Consider the following 22,667-nt stretch of genomic DNA (forward strand, 5'->3'; position numbering starts at 1 on the left):
ATATGCTCTGGCTCTTTTCTCCCTCAGGAAACCCCCGAGACATGCGTACGTGTTTGAAGTTCCTGAAGGGCACGAACTGGACAATGTCTCGAAGGACAGGCTCTCCCTTGGGAGACCTCAGGATCCCGTCGTCACCATCCAGCATCTGCATGTCACTGAAGTCAGCATTCCCGACTCCCACGATGATGACAGACATGGGGAGGTGGGAGGCATGGACGATGGCCTCCCGGGTGTCGGCCATGTCTGTGATGACACCGTCGGTCAGGATCAGCAGGATGAAGTATTGCTATGGCCAGATGCCAGGAGACATGAGGAGACAGAGACAACACTAGTTAGGCATCTGGGTGGCTTCCCTGCACATTGACCACCACAGTATCCTGGATGACACCTGTGCCAACAACCTTAAAGACTAAAGGTTACGGTGAATGGTGTTTAAAGGCAGACCCAGCAAATGTAGCTTAGTTACAATAATAGTTACAAAGCATGGTGTGGTAGAAAGGACAACAGAGGAAGACTCAAGAGGACTGGAGCCAATGCCTCACTCTGAGAAATCATGGGAAAACTAGTCCACTTCTCAGGATCTCAGCATCTTCATTTCTCAAATGAGGGGTGAGGTAAAAATTATTTGCCTAGTCCTCTTCAGCTCTAAGATTTTTAAGTCTAAAGCTATGCTGACCCATATAATAGCTACTAACTCCACATGACTAATGAGCCATTGAAATGTGGCCAGTGGAACAGAGCAATTGAATTTTCAATATTATTTAATTTTAATGTGCTTAAATTTTACTTTGAAAATGTATCCACCATTCACTTATTGGAAACCTTTTAAGTATCTCTGGAACAACTTAAGTTCACGTATCTATATTTTCAATGACAAATTTATAAAATCTAAATAAGGACCAAGTATCTCCAGTGATAATTTAGCATCCTTGCTGAACTGCATAGCTGGTTTGAACTGAAAGTTTGGTGGTTCAAGTTTACCAGCCGCTCCTTGGAAACCCTTACAGGGTTGTTATGGGTCAGAACAGACTCAATGGCATAAAAACAACAACAGGTACAAATCCACACCAGATTTTCTAGACTTTGTTCAAAGACAAGGATATAAAATATTTCATTAATATTTTTTATATGGAACCCATGCCAAAATCTGAATATGTTGGCTACATTGAGTGATCTAGCCAATGGACTACAAGCACAATCACCATTCATCTGTAGGTGGAGACTTACATGTTGCTATGATGCTAAATACGTTTCAGAGGATCTCCCAGACTAAAAGGCAGTAGGAAGAGAGATCTAATAATCTATTTACAAAACATCAGCCAATGATGGTTAAACAAACTTTGTATATATACACAATGGAATATTATGTAATGTTGAAGAATAACAATGAATCTGCAGAACACCTCATAATATGGATGCACCTGGAAGACACTGTTGTTGCTGTAAAGTGCTGTCGACTCACAGTGATCCTGTAAAGGATTTCTGAGTAGCAGTTGGTGGGTCTGAACTGCAGACCTTGCAGTTCAAACAGACCTTGTGCTTTATCCTACAGCACCACAACAGGACTCCAGGAGGATATTATGCTGAGTGAAATTATGCTAAGTGAAATTAATCAATCACAAAAGGACAACTATTGTATGAGACCACTGTTGTAAAAAGTCAAGAGAAGGCTTTCATGCTCAAAAGAGATATTCTATGATGTTTACCAGGGGCGGAAGGGAAGAATCATTCACTGGCTAGAGGGTAGACACATGTAAACTTGGGTGATGGGAAAGGCAGTTAAACTAATAAAGAAGACAAAAAAATAGCAAACAACAACAAAAATATCAGCCAATGAAAACCCTCTAGATCACAATGGTCTGATCTGCAACTGATAACAGTGCAGGGCAATTTGTTCTGCTGTGCACGGGGTTGCCCTGAGTGAATAACAAAATTGAAGACTTTAAAATCAAATACATTTCAATTAGACAGCATGAGTCCAAAACCCAGTCAGAGAGAGGGTCAAGGTTGCTGTTTCTCTCTGTGAGTCACACATGCCAAGACCTTGTGCTTGGAGGTGGCTGTCCCACCCCTCACATACATGCAGAAGACTGATGTACTCCAGTGATTTCCCATTCTCAGTCCTGGTTTCCTGCCTGGTCCCCTTCAACCTGGTTTCCTGCCTGGTCCCCTTCAACCTGGAGAAATTGGCAGGTGGCTCAGGTGAGCTGGGAATTAGAAGGAAAGCTCTGATTCATCACCACAAGGAAGCCCTGGAAGTGCTTTGGGATCTGGAGAAGGGTGCAAAGGCAGGTCACTGTTGTCCCTCACTGTCAGAGGCACCATGAAAACCTCTAGAGGTGAGAGGGGGACGGACGTGGCTTTCTGTGATGTAGCTCATGTCCAAAGTTCCAGGGACTCAAAAGGACTTCCAGTATCATCTCTGCAATATGCTCAAAATTGACAAGCACTAAATGTAGGAAAAGCAAACCATTTCAAGTTGTCATATTTCAATAAATTAAAGCTGGATAGAAAACATCTGGTTTAGAATATCATCTCCTTAAAAGGTTGCAAATTGGCTGGCAGCAGGTCTAGAAAAAAAAAATGTCCTTAAGCAAAGTGACTCAGTCAAAAATATAACTGGAGACACCTGCAATTCTTACTGTGATGAATATGGCTTTGAATGCTGCCCGTATAGTTTCATAGAAAGACTAATTCTGTTCAATGTTCATCATCTAACCTCCCTCCCACTCCTAGTCAACTGACCACCCAAGTGGCAAATTCTTTTGAGTTATACATTTTCATCGATGGCTATGTTTTTCATCTAACATGTTCACAGGAAGGTGGTGTGGAAACTTTAGAAGAGAGTTTCGGGAGGCTGAAGTAATGGAGGAAGGAGGGAGATACAGAGAGGAAGCCACCTTAGTAGTCAGGGGATGTAGAGTGCACCATAATCAAGAGCCACCATTACCAGGCGCCTTAGAAGGTCAGGGCAGATGTCACCCTGGGAGGAGATTGCTTCTGATCCATAAGTAAGTGGACGATTGACTAGATCACACTTCTTGGTCTCCTGGTTCCATTTTCCAACTTCCCTGAACTCTGTGGACCTACTCTTCATAGGTCAATGCATGTATTTTCCCTGTCTTAACCCATTGCACTGGAATTGATTCCACCTAATAGCAATCCAAGGTTGTATTCTTTCATCATACTTATTCAACCTGTATGCTGATCAAATAAACCAAGAAGCTGGGTTATATGAAGAAAAACGTGGCATCAGGATTGGAGGAATACTCATTAACAACTTGCGAAATGCAGATGATACAACCTTGCTGGCTGAAAGTGAAGAGGACTTAAAACATTTACTGATGAAGATCAAAGAGCACGGCCTTTGGTATGGATTACATTTCAATGTCAAGAAAACAAAAATCCTCACCACTGGACCAATAAACAACATTCTTATCAACAGAGAAAAGATTGAAGTTGTCAAGGACTTCATTCTTCTTGGATCAACCATCAACACTCAAGGAAGCAGCAGTCAAGAAATCAAAGGACCTATTGAATTAGGCAAATCTGCTGCACAAGACCTTTTTAAAGTGTTGAAGAGGAAAGATGTCAGCTTGAGGACTAAGCTTGATGCCTGACCCAAGCCATGGTATTTTCAATAACCTCATAAGGATGCGAAAGCTGGACAGTGAATAAGGAAGACTATAGAAGAGAAGAACTGATGCTTTTGAGTTATGGTGTTGGAGGAGAATATTGAAAGTGCCATGGACTGCCAAAAGAACCAACAGGTCTGTGTTGGAAGAAGTGCAGCCATAAAGCTCCTTGGAGTACAGGATGGCCAAACTTCATCTCTCATACTTCGGACATATTGTCAGGAGGGACCAGTCGCAGGAGAAGGATATCATGTTTGGTAAGGTCAGATAAAGAGAGGAAGACCCCCAGCGAGATGGATTGGCAAAGTGGCAGCATCAATGGACTCAAGTGTGGCAACATTAGTGAGATTGGCCCAGGATTGGGCAGTGTTTCGTTCTGTTGTGCACAGGGTTGCTATGAGTCAGTACCGACTTGATGGCACCTAACAACAACAACAACAAATGGAATGTAGAAAGATTCCAGGCAATATGTAAACTTTGGGTGAATTATATTTTTACTTTCACTAGCTTCTAACTGAAACATATCATTTTTTCAATTATAAATATAATCAACAAATTAGTCTTAGCTTTACCTTTGCTTTAGTCACCAATAGAAATCACAGATAGTTTTTGTTACATTACTGTGGCTGTAAGTATATGATGTTATCATTTACACTCAATACTACATCCAAATTACAGTTATTAGACTAGTCAACGCTTCTCATAAGTTAATGTTCATAAAGAAGCATTTCATTAGTAGATTTGTGCTCTTTTGTCACACTTAAAATTTTTTGCTAACTGCATTTCAATATAATTGGTTTACTTTATAATTTTACACATTTTATTTTGTGCATTTAAAAACACTATTTTGAAAAAACGTTTATGGACTTTACCAGCTGCTAAAGGGTCCATGGAACAAAATAGGTTAAGAATCTCTGGTCTGGAGAGATTGTCAGAATTCTAGAATCTGATTCTTCAAGTTTAATCTAGCTAAATGTAATAGGCTGCAGACTGTTGGATCGAAAACCTTGATGGAAATTTCCAATAAAGCTAGAGGTAGAGTTCCTTCCAAAGTCAGACTGGGAAAATGCTCTCAGATGAAATATTACAATCTGTGAAAATACTTGAGGTCCTGTTTAGATAAGGAGAAGCCTTTTTTTTTTTCTTACAAGAGTTTTAAAAAAATGAAGGAGAAAATCCTACAACCCCACACTTCCTGGTACCAGTTTACCTAAAAGGTTTAAAAAGTTTAGGACCTTTAGCAATGAGTGATACAAGGGACCACAGACTGTTCAAAACACAGACAAAACATGCGGGGAAAAGTGTTAAGTTTTCTGCCTATAGGAGTAATTCATCGGGGGATATGTGAGAGTGGGTGCTTCCTACAAATGGTGTCATTTCCTTCTTGCCCTTCCTTTGAGAGCAATGAGTCATCACAGTATAAAAAGGGACTTGTTTATACAGATCCTGAATTCAGACCTATGCCAGTTCTGATCTTTTTTCACTCATATGGGTCCCGGTACCTCAGGGGTGAAATCACAAAGTTCTCAAACGGGTCTCCACAGAAATCCGGAGGTCCCTGGAATGTTCTCAACTCTCCCTCTCTCACAAAATCTATTTTATATATTGGGTTTCTGAGCAAGGTATCACTTAAGGATAGATTCCTGTGCTAAAAAAAAAAAAAAAAAAGTTGAAAAATAAAATGAAATATTGATCCTGTCCAGCCCTTATCCCTAAATCCTGCATTTGTGAGGATTCTAATTTGTTTCAAGGTCTCTGTGACAGAGAGGGACATATTTGGGAAAACCTTATGGGGCCTGTGGATCGGTGGATACATGTTGATCTGTAGTGCTGAGAAATGTTGGTGGCTTGTTAAGAGACGAGTGAAGATAGCTAGAGAGGAGGCATGGATTTCTCAGTTTCATAACAGGAGGGGGTTGGGGGGCGGTTATACTGGCTCCATCCAGCTCCAGTATTTCTGCTGGATAGGCTCTCAATTCAGAGTGGCTCTGTTCAGCTGAAAGGCTAAAAACATCAACAGCTGTTCACCTCCCTAAGCATGTTATCCAAGGAATCACACCCTCTGCTCCCTAGGGGTCCACGATAAACTGTGAAGTCTCTGAGCCTCTTCTTGGGTAAACCTCCTGCTGACCTGTTAGTAATTTCACAAAGGCGATTGAATGAGTAGAGGAGGTAGAAGAAGATGCTGCACAGATCAGACCCGATTGTTTCTCACAGGTAGTACTAGTTGCCTTTTGGGTGTTGGGTAGGAGGTTGAAATTAGCCAACTATGTAACTATGTAACAGAAAATGTGTTCTGGTAGCATAGTTGTTATGAATTGGGCTGCTAACTTCAAGATCAGTAGTTTGAAACTACCAGCTGTTCTGTGGGGGAAAGATGAGGCTTTCTGTTCCCATAAAGATTTACAGCCTCAGAAATTCTATGCAGAATTGCTATGAGTTGGAACCGACTCCATGGCACACCACCACCATGTAACTAAAAGAAAGTTTTTAGATTATTAGACTACAATAAAATTTTGCTTTATACTATTACCACCCACTTATATAAAGAGTTATGTGTCACTAAATGCAGTGTTCTAGGCTCCCTCTCTGTATTAGCCATGAAGCCTAAAGGGACAGAAGGTGTTACTGATCTGTAAGAAAGAGACAGTACCAGACATTTGATGATAATGAACCAGGGTTCATTATCTCTAGACACCCTGATATTTTCAAGTAGGAGAGACTTCAAATAAACGACAACAGAAATCTGTATGTTCTGTCTTATAAGATGTGCATACCACCACTTGTCTGTCAGTTTGCTGTACTGTGGTGGCTTGTGTGCTGATGTGATGCTGGACATTATTTTTTAAATACCAGCAGGGTCACCCATGGTGGACAGGTTTCAGCAGACAGGTTCCAGACTAATACAGACTAAGCCCACTCATAAATTTCCAAGCTAAGATAGACTAAGCAAACTCAAAAAGTTTAAAGAGAAATGCTAACATTAAAAAAAAAAAAGGTACATAGAAGTTATTATAGTAATACACTTAATTTTAAATACTTAGCAAATAACCCAAATTCTGTTCATATTTTTCCTAAGAAAGTCACCCCAGAATGTGAACTGTATCCTGGTGGTGCTGTGATGTTCTGATTTGTGGCAATTTACCACCAGCGAGCAAAATCATCCACTGTTTTACTTCTGTGACACTTCCCTTCCCTCTGTAGTATGGGTACACTGGAAAGCAGGCTTAGTTTTAAACAGTTTTAGTCACCAGTACAAATCACAGATAGTTTTTGTGATATTACTGTGGCTACAAGTATCTGAACTCTGGTAGCGCAGTGGTTACGAATCAGGCTGTGAACTGCAAGGTCAGCAGTTCGAAACTACCAGCTGTTCCACAGGAGAAAGATGAGGCTTTCTCCTCCTGTAAAGATTTACAGCCTCGGAAACCCTGTACAGGGTCGATATGAATCAGAACTGACTCCATGGCACATAACCACCACTACCACAAGTTCTGAAGGTATCATTTATACTCAACAGGGGTAGAAGAGCATTATGACTTATACTCCAGTAAATACAATAGTAGCTTCCATTGCTGAGTGTCTGCTGTGTTCAGGCAATGTGGGAGACATGTGTTATGTGTCGTCCTTAAACTTCACAATAACTCAATCAGAGATGGGTATGATTATCCCCATTTTTCAGATGAGGAGACTAAGGATAAGGGAAGGTTAAGGCACTTTGTCAAATTCACACAATTAGAAAGGCTGGAATTGACTGTTAGATTGGAATAGGTGCTAAGGAGGGACAATATCCAGGTGGGGATGTAAGCACCCATTAGCAAGTGCTGGTCCATCCTTACCGAAGCCTCCTTGGTGTTAGTCTCCTCTGACGCTGACTTGGCGACCTTCTGAATGATGGGGGCAATGTTGGTGGGCCCATAGAGTTGTAACTTGGGAAGGCAGCTCTGATAGGCTTCCACAACTCCTTGAATTCCTAAAATTAAGTTAGGAAAGATTAACAGTCTCCCCAAATAATTTGTAATCAAACATACAAAAATTAAGCATTAAGTTTCTTTAGAAAGCCCTGATCAACATCATGTTTATGTTCTTGAAGGAAATAGAAAAGACCACATTGCTAGTGTTGAGGGCTCCTCTCCCTCTGAAATCATTCTCCTCTTTTAAGTCTCAAGTCACATGCGATTGTTTCCACAAACTTTTCTCTGATATTCCACATATCAAATGACAAACATATCAACTGTGTGTTATTTGATACGTGTCATCTTTAAACTCTACAATAGCTCATCAGATAAGGGTATGATTATCTCCATTTTTCAGATGAGGAGACTAAGGATAGAGAAAGGTTAAGGAAATTGTTCAAATTCACAGTTAGACTTCACAAGACTTCATTAGATCCTCATCCTATTGCCCAGTGTCATTGAGTCATTTCTGACTCATATCAACCCTATGGGACATAATTGAATTGTCCCATAGAATTCCAAGACAACAATCTTTATAGAAGCAGACTGGCTCATCTTTCTCCTGCAGAGAAGGTTGAAATTGTCACCAATCTTTTTCAAACAGCAGCCACTGTGTCACAAGGATGCCTCAGATTTTCGTGGTGGTGATGGTGGTGGTGTGCCGTGGAGTCGGTCCTGACTCATAGTGACCCTGCATAGGGTCTGAGGCTGTAAATCTTTACGGGAGCAGGAAGTCTCATCTTTCACCTGTGAGAAAGTTTTGAACTGCTGACCTCAAGGTAAGCAGTCCGACTTGTAACCACTACACTACTAGGGCTCCATCAGATTCTCACAGTAAAATAAAATTCATGTTTACAGGTAAAGAAATACCTGTAAACATGTTTGTTGCTGGTAGGTGCCATCGAGTCGGTTCTGAATCAGCAATTTTACGCACAACGGAATGAAACACTGCCCGGTCCTGCGCCATCCTCAAAATAGTTGTTAAGCTTCAGCCCATTGCTGCTGCCACTGTGCCACTCCATCTTGTTGGGAGTCTTCCTCTTTTTCACTGATCTTCCACTTTACAAAGCATGACATCCTTCTCCAGGGATTGGAATCTCCTGATAATACGTGAGAACATTGAGATTAAGTCTGGCCATCCTGGCTTCTAAAGAGCATTCTAGCTGTACTTCTTCCAACACCATTTTGCTTGTTCTCCTCCAACACCATAACTCAAACACATCAATTCTTCTACGGTCTTCCTTATTCACTGTCCAACTTTCACATGCATATGAAGCTATTGAAAATATCATGGCTTCGGTCAGGCGCACCTTAATCCTCAAACTAATATCTTTGCTCTCGAACACTTTAAAGAGGTCTTGTGCATCAGATTTACCTAATTTGATAAGTCATTTGGTTTCTTGACTGCTGCTTCTATGAATGTTGATAATGGATCCAAGCAAAATAAAGTATTTGACAACTTCAATCATTTCTCCATTTATCATGATGTTACTTACTGGTCCAATGATGAGTATTTTTGTTTTCTTTACATTGAGAGGTAACCCATACTGAAGGCTGTGCTCTTTGATCTTCATCAGTAAGTATTTTAAGTCCTCTTCCCTCAAAAAACAAGGTTGTATCATCTGCATATTGCAGGTTACTATTAATGAATGAATCTTCCTCCAATCATGGTACCATGTCCTTCTTCATATAATCCAGCTTCTCAGATTATTTGCTCAGTGTACAGGCTGTATGGTAAAATAATACAACACTGGTGCACACCTTTCTTAATTTTAAATCATTCAGACTGCCTCTTGGTCTATGTACAGGTTCCTCATGAGAACAATGAAGTGTTCTAGAATACTCATTCTCTGCAATGTTGTCCACAGCTTGTCATGACCCACACAATCTAGAGCCTTTGCAGAGTAAATAAAGCACAGGTAAATATCTTTCAGATATTCTCTGCTTTCAGCCAAGATCCATCTAATATCAGCAATTATATCCCTTGTTCCAAATTTTCATCCGGATCCAGCTTGAATATCTGGCAGTTCACTGTCTATGTATTGTTGCAACTGTTGTTTAATTATCTTTAGCAAAATTTCACTTGCATGTGATATTAATGATATTGTTCGATAATTTCCATATTCCATTGTGTCACCTCTCTGTGGAACAGGAACAAATATGGATCTCTTCCAATCAGTTGGTCAGGTAAGCTGTCTTGCAAAAGTCTTCTCATAGATGAGTAAGTGCCTCCAGTGCTGCCTGTTTGTTGAAAGATTTCAGTTTGTATTTCATCCATTCCCAGAACCTTGTTCTTTAACAATACATTAATTGCAGCTTGGACTTCTTCCTTCAGTACCATTGATTTTATGCTATCACTAGAAATGGTTGAACATTAACCATTTCTTTTTAGTACAGCGATTCTATATTCCTTCCATCTTTTTCTTCATCTTCTTTTTAAAGTTTTCATTGTGAATTGAGGGCTAGTTTACATGGGGGAACATCAGTTTTACATTCATCGTTTCATTGCAACGATTACAGGCTCCTCTGTGCACCGTCATTCAATAGTATTTGCTTCTATTCCCTCTGTTTTTTTTTTTTTTACTGGGGAGTGTACACAAAAACACTCGGAATATATAATCATTTAAACAACCAAAGGGCACAGTCTGTGAGCCTACCTCTTGGCCACCAGTACCTGGCTGCCAGCACACAGCCTTTCTCTTTCCATGAGTCTAGAGTCCTCAGCTGCTCTCTCTCTCCATGCCCTCATCTCTGTCTCCATCTCTGGTGTTGCTGCTTCTCTGGATAGGGTCCTACATTCTGCTCATGCTCTTCTCCCTTGATGGTCCTATGGTTCTCTGTTCCTGGATTGTAAGATTAACTACTCCCCTCATTTTGTTATAAAACTTTTACTGTAACAGTTGTGACAGCTGCAATTAGTCATGATAACAATTACTCACTATTGAATCATAAGAATCTTATCCTCGTCTCCTTTCACCAAACCCGTCTAGACAAGATGAAACTATTCAGTGCAGATTCTCTATCTTCTTTTGACGCATGCTATCTGCATTATTCAATATTTTACTCATAGAATCCTTAAATACTGCAAGTCAAGGCTTTAATTTTTTCTTCAGCTCTTTCAGCTTGAGAAATGTTGAGCCATGCTCTTCCCTTTTGAGTTTCTAACTCTAGGTATTTGCACATTTCATTATAATACTTGACTTTGTCTTCTCAAGTTGCCCTTGGAAATTTTCTGTTTAGCTCTTTTACTTTCTAATTTCTTCCATTTGATTTAGCATCTTAATACTGAGAGCAAATTTAAAAGTTTCTTCGGACATCCTTTTTGGTCTTTTCCTTCTTTCTTGTCTTCTTAATGAACTTTTGTTTTCTTTAGCTACTGAGCGATTGGTTCAGGATTCAAACCCAGGTCTGCTTATAAGAGCTGTGTTGTCAGCCACTTGGCAAGTCTGTTTTAAAACTCCTCTAGTTTTCTCATGACTTTATTGAATCTACTCTAGAACACATTACCCTGCAACAAATATAAGAGTTATATACATGCATGAACATCTCCCCAGATGGTAAACTCCTTGAAGGACAGGAATGATGACTTACTTAATTTTGTTGTTCCCCAAAGAGTTTGACGCAGTGTCTGCACATGGCAGATGCTCACCATGTATATGATGAGTGAGCAGAGTGGTGGACATACTCATCAACTGGGATGGCAGTACTAATGTATTCATAATTGTGGCCAACACATCATCTAATGCAGGGTAAAGAGTAAATGGGATGCTGCTAGGACAGGCAGGTAGGCCCTTACTTGTGTAGCTTCTTCCAGCATTTGACATATCTTGGCTGTACATTTAACATTAAAATCATGATCCTACAGTATTAATTATATTAGCAATTATTTTCATTTAAACAGCTCTTGTTTGTATCTGTGCTACCTTTTCCTCTCTGTTTCAACTCCTCTTTATCTCTTTCTATTCCGGTACAGCACAGTAGTCCTGTTTTTGGCCACAAGCCAATCTTGAGATTGTTCCCATATCCACCACGTATAATCCACCATGTACAATAGACTACAGTTGGATATTTAGGATTAGAAAATTTGACTCTGTTCTGTCCTTATCCCATGCTCCTCTTTGGTCTTGTTGAAATGACCAAAATACTGCACCCACTTTTCCTTGTCTCCAGAGTCTGTCATTCTAAAGGCATGTTAAATAAGTATGGAGCCTGGTTCTGGACCTAAATGATATTGAGCGAAGTCATCTTATCATTTGAGGTTCATGAGGGCTTGCCTAAGATAAGTAAGTTTGATTCCTCTTTCAAAAGTATCAGGCTGATGAATTCTAAGAGCATGAAAAAGATGAATTTTATTTCGTATGTATGTTATTACTTTGATAGAAAATCACTCCTAAGTTTAAGAATGAAGGTGGATTGAGAGAAGGGAAACATAAGCCATAATAAATTGGGAGGTGAGGGTTTGTGGGAAGAAATAATCACAGCTAGGAACTGTGTCTTGGAGATTGGTATGGAAAGACTCAGTGCTATTGATATCACATTCTTCAACATTAAGTGCCAAACCTGTAAAATAAACTCTTAGATACTCTACACACCCCACTGGGAAGGAATCAACCCTGGCTCAGCCTCCTTCCTCCTTGATTAGGAGGAGGAGAACAATAGTGAAATTTCTTTCCACCCCATTGTAAAAATGTCTTACGTTCTTCTGGCAACAAATGTACTTAGATCTATTTATTATGTAGAAATCAGGAAAATTAATTATAGGATAAAATTTATCATCATAATCATCATCACAGTATCAACATCATTATTTTGTAGAACTGTGTTAGGGAATTTCTGCCTGGAAGTGATGAATTTATAACAGAATTTTCAAAAAGGCTCTTTCTGGAATAAAGTCAAGAAACTATTTGTTCAAGGTCACTGAGGCTATGTCCTTTTGCAAACCTGTTTCCTCATTTTCTTACCCCTACATAGAAAGGGGAAAAAAAACACCAAATGAAAACCCACTACCATCGAGTCAAATCTGACTCGCAGTCACCGTGTCTCGGGTTTCCCAGGCTGTAAATATCTACGGGAGCAGAAAACCTAAACCTTATCTTTCTCCTGAGGAGTGGCTGATGGGTTTGAACTGCCAACCTTGAGGTTAGCAATCAGTGATTATCATACAGCATCACCAAAACTCCTCTAGAGAAGAAATTGTGAAAAAAAGAAATACTTGAAAACTTGGAAAGCAAAAGAGGGGTATCTGGTCACTGTTCATTAGGTGAACTTCACTCCATGTTCTTTTGACCAGAGACATCCAGATGGGGATCAATATTCTTGCTATAAGCTCAAGAGCTCCTCTGTCTTTTACAGGTCTCAGTTTTCTGCTCTGTTATAACATTGCTTCCTGCTGCCTTCAGAGTAGCATGGTTTATTTGAATCCAGCCAGTTTCTTAGCTGTGGGCAATCATAACTGATATGCTGTATCAAGGAGAGGAAGTAGCATGGAAAACATACAAACGAAAGGTCTCTTAAGTTGTGATTTACCTGCACATTCCGGGTTGTCTTCATTAAAGTTGATTGCAAAGTCATGAGAGACCTAGAGACCAATTAAAATTTTTTAAAGGAAGAAAGGAGAATTACACCTTTAATACAGTAAGGAGGCACTGGGGTTTAGAGTGTGCAAACAAATGCCATTACATTCATTATGTGTTAAACAGCGGGAACCATTTCAAACCTTTACACAATCAATCTGAAATGGATGGTGAATTCTAAGCTCCCCGTGGAGTTGAGGTGACAGGAAGATTTTCTAGAACAAGATAAATGTTGGCAGGAGGAGAGAATAAGGCATAAAAAATAATCCAATAAAATATTTCATAAAAATGTAACTCCAACTAGGTCCCATATAGAACTAGTCACAGACTGCAGGCTATAGTTGCCTAAAGTGTATTTGGACCAAATGATTAAAAACAAACCAAGATTCAATAACCCAACTTGTCTTCTCACCATGGTGATCGTTATTACGGCTCCAGCTAAGCTGCTGACATTTAAGGATCATTCTAACATGATATGTAGAACTACAAGGCAAGAGGATTTTCACCTATCTACAGGAAAAATAACTGTGCTCTATTTTTGAAAAAGTATTAAGGTGATGTGTCTTGTCATTAATCTTCCACCACAAATTCCTCTACCTGGCAGGACCTGTGCACAAGGTCAAATAAAATAATTAAAAATGTTCTCTTTCCCAAACTTGATAAAATCAGAAGGTGATTCTGGCATTTGGATCATTTGGAAGTGTATAGAGAATTCCATTTCAAAGGCTATTTCCAAGCAGTGACTCATTTGGGAAAATGACTAGAAAGTAGGCAGGTCACTGCATTCAAAGGCCTTTCTCTGTAGGAAGTGGCAGCAGATGCTGTTGGTGCCTAGCCCACATCTCCTTGCCCTAGGCACTTCCAGGCAACTCAGTTGACTTCTAGCCATTTTCCCAGAGTTTCTTTGCCGCAGTGCTTTCTACTTTACCCAAGTAACAGACCAAAAGTGTCAGGGAATTAGTGTTTCCTGGGAGCAGTCTTTAATCAATAATTAACAGGAGTTGGTGTATAAATGCCTCAGCTCCCATGTCCCTTGGGGTTGGTGTGTGTCTCCCAGGGTTCCCAGCATGATTAAGCTCCAGTTCCCCACAGAGGCAACTCACTTGATGATATCCCTTTGTTGACTTCTTCTACTGTTTCCACACTCTTTACTGATGTTTCCTCTACCTCCAAAGAAATGATCTGCATCCAAATCATTGTCTCAAAGTCTATTACAGGGATAGTGTGGACTTGTGTCTGAGTCTGAGTGTGTTCTCTAAGGTATGTCCTAACCAAGTAAATCACGATGATCTTCTAAACTCTGTGGGGCAACTGAGCTGCTGAGACCACATTGTTTGTCTGGGGCAGAGGGCAAATTCGGCATGGAAAGGGATATTTGAACAAGAGTTGGGGAAGTGGGAAAGACTCCTGTTAGGATATCAGGAAGAGCAAGTTAGTTGACAGATGGGGTAGAGCTAGGCGATCAAGTGAATCGGATGATGTAAGAAACAGCAAACAGGATAATGTGTTCCAGGTGAGGGACCAGAGCAGCTGTCACGGATGAGAAGAAGATGGTCTGGAACAAGGCATGCTGCACACCTCTATTCTAAACCCCTGCAGGCCAAGTCAAGGCTAGAAGACCACCTGGTGGCGATATGTGGAGAATACTCAAGCATCTCTGTGTAGTTGGACTGATGGTTGGTAATGCACATTCCAGCTTCAAGTGTAGGCGGCCCTGTGAAGAAGGGGGGCACCCATCTGCCTACATTCTGGAACTCATAGCCCATCTGAAGGAGACTGAATCTTCTCAGATATAGGCTCATTCTTGTGTGTGTCATCTTTTCATTTTACTCTTACCAAGCCTATCAGTTTTTCAAGAGAAGCCAGAATCTGGCATTTTATATCTCCCAATTCTTAAAAAAATATGTGTGTCACCTTCTTTACAAAGATGACGCCAAAGGAGAAAAAGGAAGCCCCTGCCCCTCCCAATGCTGAAGGCAAAGCAAAGGCGATGAAGGCCAAGAAGGTAGTGCTGAAAGGCATGCACAGCCACACACAAAAAGAAAATCCACATGTCACCCACCTTCCAGCGGCCCAAGACTCTGAGGCTCCGGAGGCAGCCCAAATATCCTCGGAATAGCGCCCCCAGGAGAAAGAAGCTTGACCACTATGCCATCATCAAGTTCCCTCTGACTACTGACTCAGCCATGAAGAAGACTGAAGATAATAACACACTTGTGTTCACTGTGGAGGTCAAGGCCAATAAGCACCAGATCAAACAGACTGTGATGAAACCCTATGACACTGATGTAGCCAAGGTCAACACCTTAATCAGGCCTGATGGAGAAAAGAAGGCATAGGTTCCACTGGCTCCTGACTATCACGCTTTGGAGGTTGCCAACAAAATTGGGATAATCTAAACAGAGTCCAGCTGGCTAATTCTAAATATAATTTTTTTTCAATTAAAAAAATATATGTGTGTCAAATATAACATGTTTGTTATTGTTGTTAAGTGCTGTCACATTGATTCTGACTCATAGTGATTCTGTATAGGGTTTCCAAGACTGTAAATCTTTGCCTTTGCAGGAGCAGAAAGCCTCATCTTTCTCCCACAGAGCCCCTAGTGGGCTCAAACTGCTGACCTGTGGTTCTCGGTCCAGCGTTTATCCTCTAGAGCCACTGCACTCCAAAACAATTTTGTTGTTGTTGTTAAGTGCTGTCAAGTTGGTTCCAACTCATAATAACCCTGTGTAGGGTTTCTGAGAAGGGGCTGGTGTTCCAACTGACCTTGCAGTGCTGTGCTTAACCTACAGTGTCACACCAGGACTCCATAACATGTCTATAGGCTGAAAAAATGCATATAGGCTAGTAGTTGATAACTCCTCTTCTATCATCTTTTTCCCCATGTACTCGATTTCCAACAAATGCTTCTAGAATCCCATACCTTTGCCCAACAGGGAGACTAGTGTTAAATACAAGGCAAACAAGAATGAGGCAGGTCAGGAAGTCTTGGCAGTTCATTCACTGCTTAGCCCCGTAGTGACAGGGAGACTGATTCAGTCTTTCACAAAGGACATTGGAGGGGAAGACCCTTGGTCTGATATTTCTGGCAAGGAAGCAAGAGTCGTGTGTTTTCGTGACCTGTTGTTGAGATACAGTCCGTAAACGAGAAATTGATGACTGGGCAGTGCTGTTTGCACTTAGCTCAGGCCTCAGAGGCATTGGTCAAGCTGAACTGGGGACACTGACCCTGCTGCCTCGGCACGGCTTGCCAACCCCTGAGAACTGAGTTCCCAGGTGAACTGTGACTCACAGGAACACCTGTATACCACCACAGAGAGCCTCTGCATCAAAACCAAATAGGATCCCAATGTCTTTGTAAAATAATCTTTCAGCTTCCCAATACTCCAAGTCAGAATGGTCTCTCCCCCCCTTCCCTCCCAGTCCCCCAGCACTTATCTGATTCTCCCACACAAGGCTGTATCTGAATTTTGGAATAAGGGAATCTGTAGACTACATTATATAGATTTCTAGGTTTGTTTGTTTTTTTTTTCTTAAGGGAGATCTGAATAAATAGGATCTGAGTCACTGGAAATAACCTCCTGTGTTTTCCCTGTCTCTGGCTATGTCTATACAAAGCTACACAAAGGGGCCTCTGAGAAGATCTAGTCAGAATAGCAGGAGCTCGGGTTTTATCAAGACTCAGGCTCTGAGCAGATAATCTATCTGATGCTTCAGGCCATTTCTGTACCCCATTTACATAGTTTATGTCAAAGACCAAAAGTGGGACCCCTGTGAAGGAAACCCAAAGGTGAAAGACATCCCCACTCACTCACCGTGTACTCTGGGGGTATTCTGGCTCCAAATCCAAAGGCTGGGAACATTTTGTCACTGAAATCAAAATTTAAAAAGAAGAAGAAATTGCTTCATTTGTTCAACTACGGAGGAAGAAAAACATGAACCTGCATTACCATTCTAGAACAAATCATGTTGCTAGGTCAAATGCTGACTCACACTTCCTGGTTATCTGTGGTAATGAGGGAGAGCAAAAGTATGGTCAATTCAAGTCAAGAAATAATTCCCCAAATTGGTTACAATCACTAGAATGCAACTTCTTTTCATAAATTTTATGAGACTTGATACCAAGGAATAAAATGGCTCACCACAGTTTTCTATTTCCTTTGAAAAGTGATTTTCAATTAGGTAACTCTTGATATGGTGCTGTGGGTTAATGTGTTGGACTGCAAAGTCAGTTTGAACTGCAAGGTCAGCGGTTCAAGCTCACCAGCTGCTCCTTGGAAATCAAATACAGGGTCGCTATGGGTCAGACCCGACTTGACAGTACTTAACAACAGCAACATATAACGTTAAACATGATGTCTTCCTAGCACTTCTAGTTACTGGGTTGTCTGACTGGACAACAAATGAGACCCTACAAGCAGATTTTGTGCTGTCATGGGTTGGAGTGTTGCTGTTGGCTGAGGGCATGTCCTTTTCATGCCATCTGCCTTTCACTTGGTTTATTGATAAGCACTGGACTAAAAACCACAAGGTATGTGACTTGAGCCGGCCAGCTGTTCCTCAGGAGAAAACCCAATATAGGGTTTTTGAGGCTTTAAATCTTAATTTTTAAAATTACCTAATTGAAAATGGGTCTCTAGGAGTCGGAACCGACACGAAGGCAATAAACAACAACAAACCATTAAAAACATAACCGAGATCTGTTGTTGGAACCACTCTTACATGTTTCAGTTCTTTGCAGAGTTCATCAAGGAGAAAAGGGGATTCACATGAGGCCTTATTTTTCCCTGAACATTTTCTGTAAGCAAAAAGAGACCTTGTAGGCTAGCTGAGAAATCAGAGTAACTGAAGCACATTGTCAACCATCATCACCATCTAGCCAATTTAGAAGTTATCAGGGGTCCTGGTATGACGCTGTAGACTAACTACTGGACTGCAAGCTCATTTGAATCAAAAGGTTGGCATTTCAAATTCACCAGCTGCTCCTTGGAAACACTATTTAGGGTTGGTATAAGCCAGAACCCACTCAACTGGCACTTAACAACAGCAGTAGTCAATGGTGACTTTGACAAATGTTTACCAAAACATAGCTACTTTGTCCAAATTTGGGGCTAGGGGTTTAAAGATACAAAGAAGACACAATTTTCAAAATAGGGTTCTTTGGAATCAAAGATTAAATTCTCCAGCAGATCACTAGTATTTCCCTCTCCCTACTGTTTTGTAGAAGCAGGCTTTGTGATGTGTTGTAGCTAGCATATTTTCTGGAAGGTATCAATGTTGATAAATAGAGAATCACAACAGCTTATAAATGATGAGCCAAAGCTCTGAGAAAAAAAATACTTCTGGTTCTTGGAAATTCTGAAATACTTTGGCTCAGCAATTCCTCCTTAACCAAGACAAGGGGGGTGAGTGTTGAAAGGATCTGCCAGATGAATTTCGGTTGTACTTTCTAGTTATGTCTAGGAGATGCTTTCCTGGGTGGAGAATGAGTCTGCCTCTTCCAACTCACAGACTGCTCTGAAGTCAAAACAGAAACAGAGAAACCTGGGAGATTTTCCACTTTATTTTCTTCTGTTTGAATTTAGGAGAGACTAGAGCTAATATTCCATACATTTCTAAGCACCAAACCTCTGTCCCAGCCTTAATGATATTTCATTTATATTTTCTGAGTCACCCCTGGGGATTTGAAGTTTGTTGGGCATGGTACACTGTTATGTAAGTGAGTTTCAAGAGTAGGGAGGTGGGAAAATGCCTCACCTACAAGGGGAATAGTTCATGAGCCAGCAGGGCATAGAGTCTCTGAAGTTAGCTACCACACAGCTTCTAACTAATAAACACACTCAAAAACAAGTCAAACCTAAGCACAGTAGGCTTCAACATCCATTCTTCCCTGTTAAATATAAAACTAGGTACAGAAAAGTCTTATGCAAAAAGTAACAGAAGGCAAGCTGAGCACAAAATAAAGTACAGGTATGCCAACACTGCAAAAGAAGTTCAGATGAGATCCACTTAGCACTGAGCCAAGGAGAGATTTAGCAACTTTCTGGAAACTGACAGGTGAAGTCTGCAATATAGAAATTTCCAAGGTGTATCACTGTACTGGAGTCTGGTGTGGCACTGAAGGATAAGTACAGGACTGTTAAGCACAAGGTTGACAGTTCAAACCCACCAGCCACTCCTCAGAAACCCTATACAGAATTGCTATGAGTTGAAATGGACTTGACAGCACTTAACAACAACAACAACAACATCGCTGTATTAAGGAGCCCGCGTGGTGCAGCAGTTAAGAGTTTGACTGCTAACTGTATGTTTGCTTCCATACAGATTGTTACTAAGTGCTACCAAGTTGGTTCTGACTAATATTGATGTTGTACAGGGTTTTCAGGAGTAGCTGGTGAGTTTGAATCGCCAGCCTTGAGGTTAGCAGTCCAATGCTGATCCTTCAATTACAGTCTTGGAAATCCTATGTGGCCACTCTACTCTGACCTATGGAATAGCTATGGGTCAAAATCAGTTGGACCACAGAGGGTTTTGTTTGGGTTTATTGATGTATTGGTATAGGTGATATTTCTTACTATTGTAATAAAATAGTATAAATACAATGATCAGAGCCCAAGGTTGTCAATGGTAATAAGTAAGCTATCCTTCTCTTCTCAGGGACTATGGTCAATCAAATAATCTCTAGATGGAAGGTCCAGTTTAACTCCCTATTAAAGAAGATGTTGAGATGTGGCAAGAGGTAAATAAAAGTAAAGGTGAATTACTGTATCCATTAAGACTGGAGACTAATAGGACATTTCATGACATTTTATAAGGAATCCTTAGCCCTCAGCTGCTAACTACAAGTTTTGAAGTTTTAGTCTACCCAGAGGAGCACGGGCCAAAAAAGACCTGGTAATCTTTTCTCTGGAGCCATTGAAAACTGATGGAGCACAGTTCTACTCTGACACACACGGTGGGGTCGTCATGAGTAGGGGTCTATGCCACAGCAATTGATTTTAGACATTTAATGAAGATTGTTCTCTAAAGTGTTGTCCTTAAAACTGGGGTAAAGTCCTTCCAGGGATATCAAAGCATTTTTTTTTTTTTAAAAAAAAAGGAAATCAGTATTCAGTTCCTACACTTCCATATGTATTATTTGCTAAAATTTGCTGGCAATACCTGTGATGGAGAAACCTACTCTCCATTCACACCTGCTCTTTGACAATTGCCCTTCTCCTTTACCCATTCTGAATTTTAACTACCATGGTACACTGCTCCAAAATGTAAAAACTCTGTAGTATCAACTTAAAAACACACAATCCTAAGTGTACATGATTCACTGGAAAACAATTACCTTGGTAAGTCAGGTAGCTGTCAATGCTTTTTAAAATATATAGTTAGTGTTGATATAGGCTAGTGTATCATGAAAAATATACTCTGATGGTAGATCATTGTGGGATTGCAATTCTTAGATTTTCAAAAACTGAACAAAATTTAATCAAACTCTATCCATTCCTACATATTTATAAGAATAAGTTTTCTTAGTGAGTTAAGCATTGGGCTGTTAACTGCAAGGTTGATAGTTTGAACCCAGTCGCTGTGGGAGGAATAAAAGATGATGATGTGCTCCCCTAAAGATTACAGCCTAGGAGACCCTGTACCTGCCGGCTGCTAGGTACCTATGGAGCAGTTCTACTGTGTTGTACGGGGGTCACTATGAGTTGGAATTGGATCGATGGTAGTGGGTTTGTCTTTTCGTTTATCAAACTCTTTCCATTCTCACATGCTTATTTATAAGCATAAATTTTCTTAGTACTTACATTAATATATACATAAATCAGATTAGAATTGATGTTGAATTCTCCTATTCTAGGAGCAGTCATTCATGGATACATAAACTAATTGAGGAAAAACTTGAGTTTCATTAAGAGCTAGTTTTTAACTTTGGAAATACTAACATTTACAATATATTTATGTTCTTTTAAATTTATGATATCTGAATAATGATTATAATGAAAACTCAACCCAGATGATGTTTTTCTTTAAAATACTCTAAATCTATGGTCACAGAAAATTCTAGAATAAAATAAGTTTCAATTCATATTTATACTTGTTATTGAAAGTATGATATAGTACTCAATAAAAGAATGTTGAACCAAGTTTATCAGCGTATGTTTAGATAAAATTTTGTGAGGGAAGGGAATGGAAATATGAGTTCATGGAAAAAAGAAAAATCCTCATCTCAAATGGAAAAATTGTTCTTTCTTTTGTGGATGATGGTGGGCATCAAGTAGCTATGGCATTTTGATTCTACTGGCTACATTCACATGAGTTATGTGAGAGTTTTATTTGTAAAGGGTCATATTTATGTATTTATTTATATTTTTGTATTTATTATATTTGTATAATAAATGTATTTTTATACAATAAATTTGTATCATTTACGTATTTATTATATTTGTAAATGGTCAAATTTCATCCTTTGTTACTATTTAAACTCGTGAAAAATACTAGATTTCAATGTAGAAAATGTGTAAGTGTTATGCATTTTTGAAAAATTCTTTTTAGGGGTTGTTGTTGTTAGGTGCCATTGAGTTGGTTCTGACTCATAGTCACCCTATGCACAACAGAACAAAACACTGCCCAGTCCTGAGCCACCCTCACAATTATGCTCATGTTTGCGCTCACTGCTGTTGCCACTTTACCAATCCAGCTCATTGGGGGTGTTCTTCTTTTTTGCTGACTTTCCATTTTGCCAAGCATGATGTCCTTCTCCAGGGTCTGGCCCCCAGACCTGATAACCTATCTGAAGTACGAGAGAACCTAGATCTACCTGTCATCAGGACCCATGCTCCTCGTATTATTTCTGTTGACTCTGCCCTCATCATAACCACACCCCTTTCCATTGAGTTGATTCATGCACAGAGCGACCCTATAGGATAGAGTAGAACTGCTATGGAAAGGTCTTTACAGAAGCAGACTGCCACATCTTTCTCTCAAGTTGGGTTCATACGACCAACATTCTGATGGGCAGCAGAGTTCTTTAACTAGTGTACCACCAAGCCTCATTTGAAAAGTACACTTGCGTTCTAATTATAAGCTACAGTGTAGGCGGAATTCTGCTCAGTAGCACATAAATTACTTTCACACGGTATCCTCTTTGATCACTCCTTTCCCCACAAAGATGAGAGTTAATACTTCTTCCTTGTATGTGGATGGGGGACGTCTGGCCTGTGGGTCTTATGTTGTTGTTGTTGTTAAGTGCTGTCGAGTTGATTCTGACCTATAGGGACCTGTATAGGTTTCTGAGAAGCAGCTGGTGAGCTTGACCTCCCCAACTTTGCGACTGTGTAGTCCAGCTCATTAACCCACAGCGCCACACCAGGACTCTGGGCTATGAAATCATTTGGTCTGGCTCTGTCAAGGCAACTGTAGTTTCAGGCGTCACATTAAGGCTGAGTTAATTAAATGATTGATCAAATATAGCAGGGTAAGTTTTAAGTTGGTAATTTTGTATGGCT

The 22,667-nt window shown here is 40.2% G+C and overlaps 1 protein-coding gene across 3 annotated transcripts in view; it reads right to left on the minus strand.

The window, feature by feature from the left end:
* CPNE4 (copine IV) overlaps positions 1-22,667 on the minus strand; it is an 853,737-nt gene that overhangs the window by 10,333 nt on the left and 820,737 nt on the right. For all 3 annotated transcript variants that reach the window (XM_006840023.1, XM_006840024.1, XM_006840025.1), the window contains exons 12-15: positions 16,980-17,034; positions 13,118-13,169; positions 7,475-7,608; positions 50-286 (exon numbers count right to left, since the gene is read on the minus strand). In XM_006840023.1, the coding sequence (XP_006840086.1) occupies positions 50-286; positions 7,475-7,608; positions 13,118-13,169; positions 16,980-17,034 (478 nt within the window). The remainder of the gene's footprint in view (positions 1-49; positions 287-7,474; positions 7,609-13,117; positions 13,170-16,979; positions 17,035-22,667) is intronic.

The sequence above is a fragment of the Chrysochloris asiatica genome, unplaced genomic scaffold (assembly GCF_000296735.1).
Source record: "Chrysochloris asiatica unplaced genomic scaffold, ChrAsi1.0 scaffold00028, whole genome shotgun sequence".
NCBI classification, from domain to species: Eukaryota; Metazoa; Chordata; class Mammalia; order Afrosoricida; family Chrysochloridae; genus Chrysochloris; species Chrysochloris asiatica.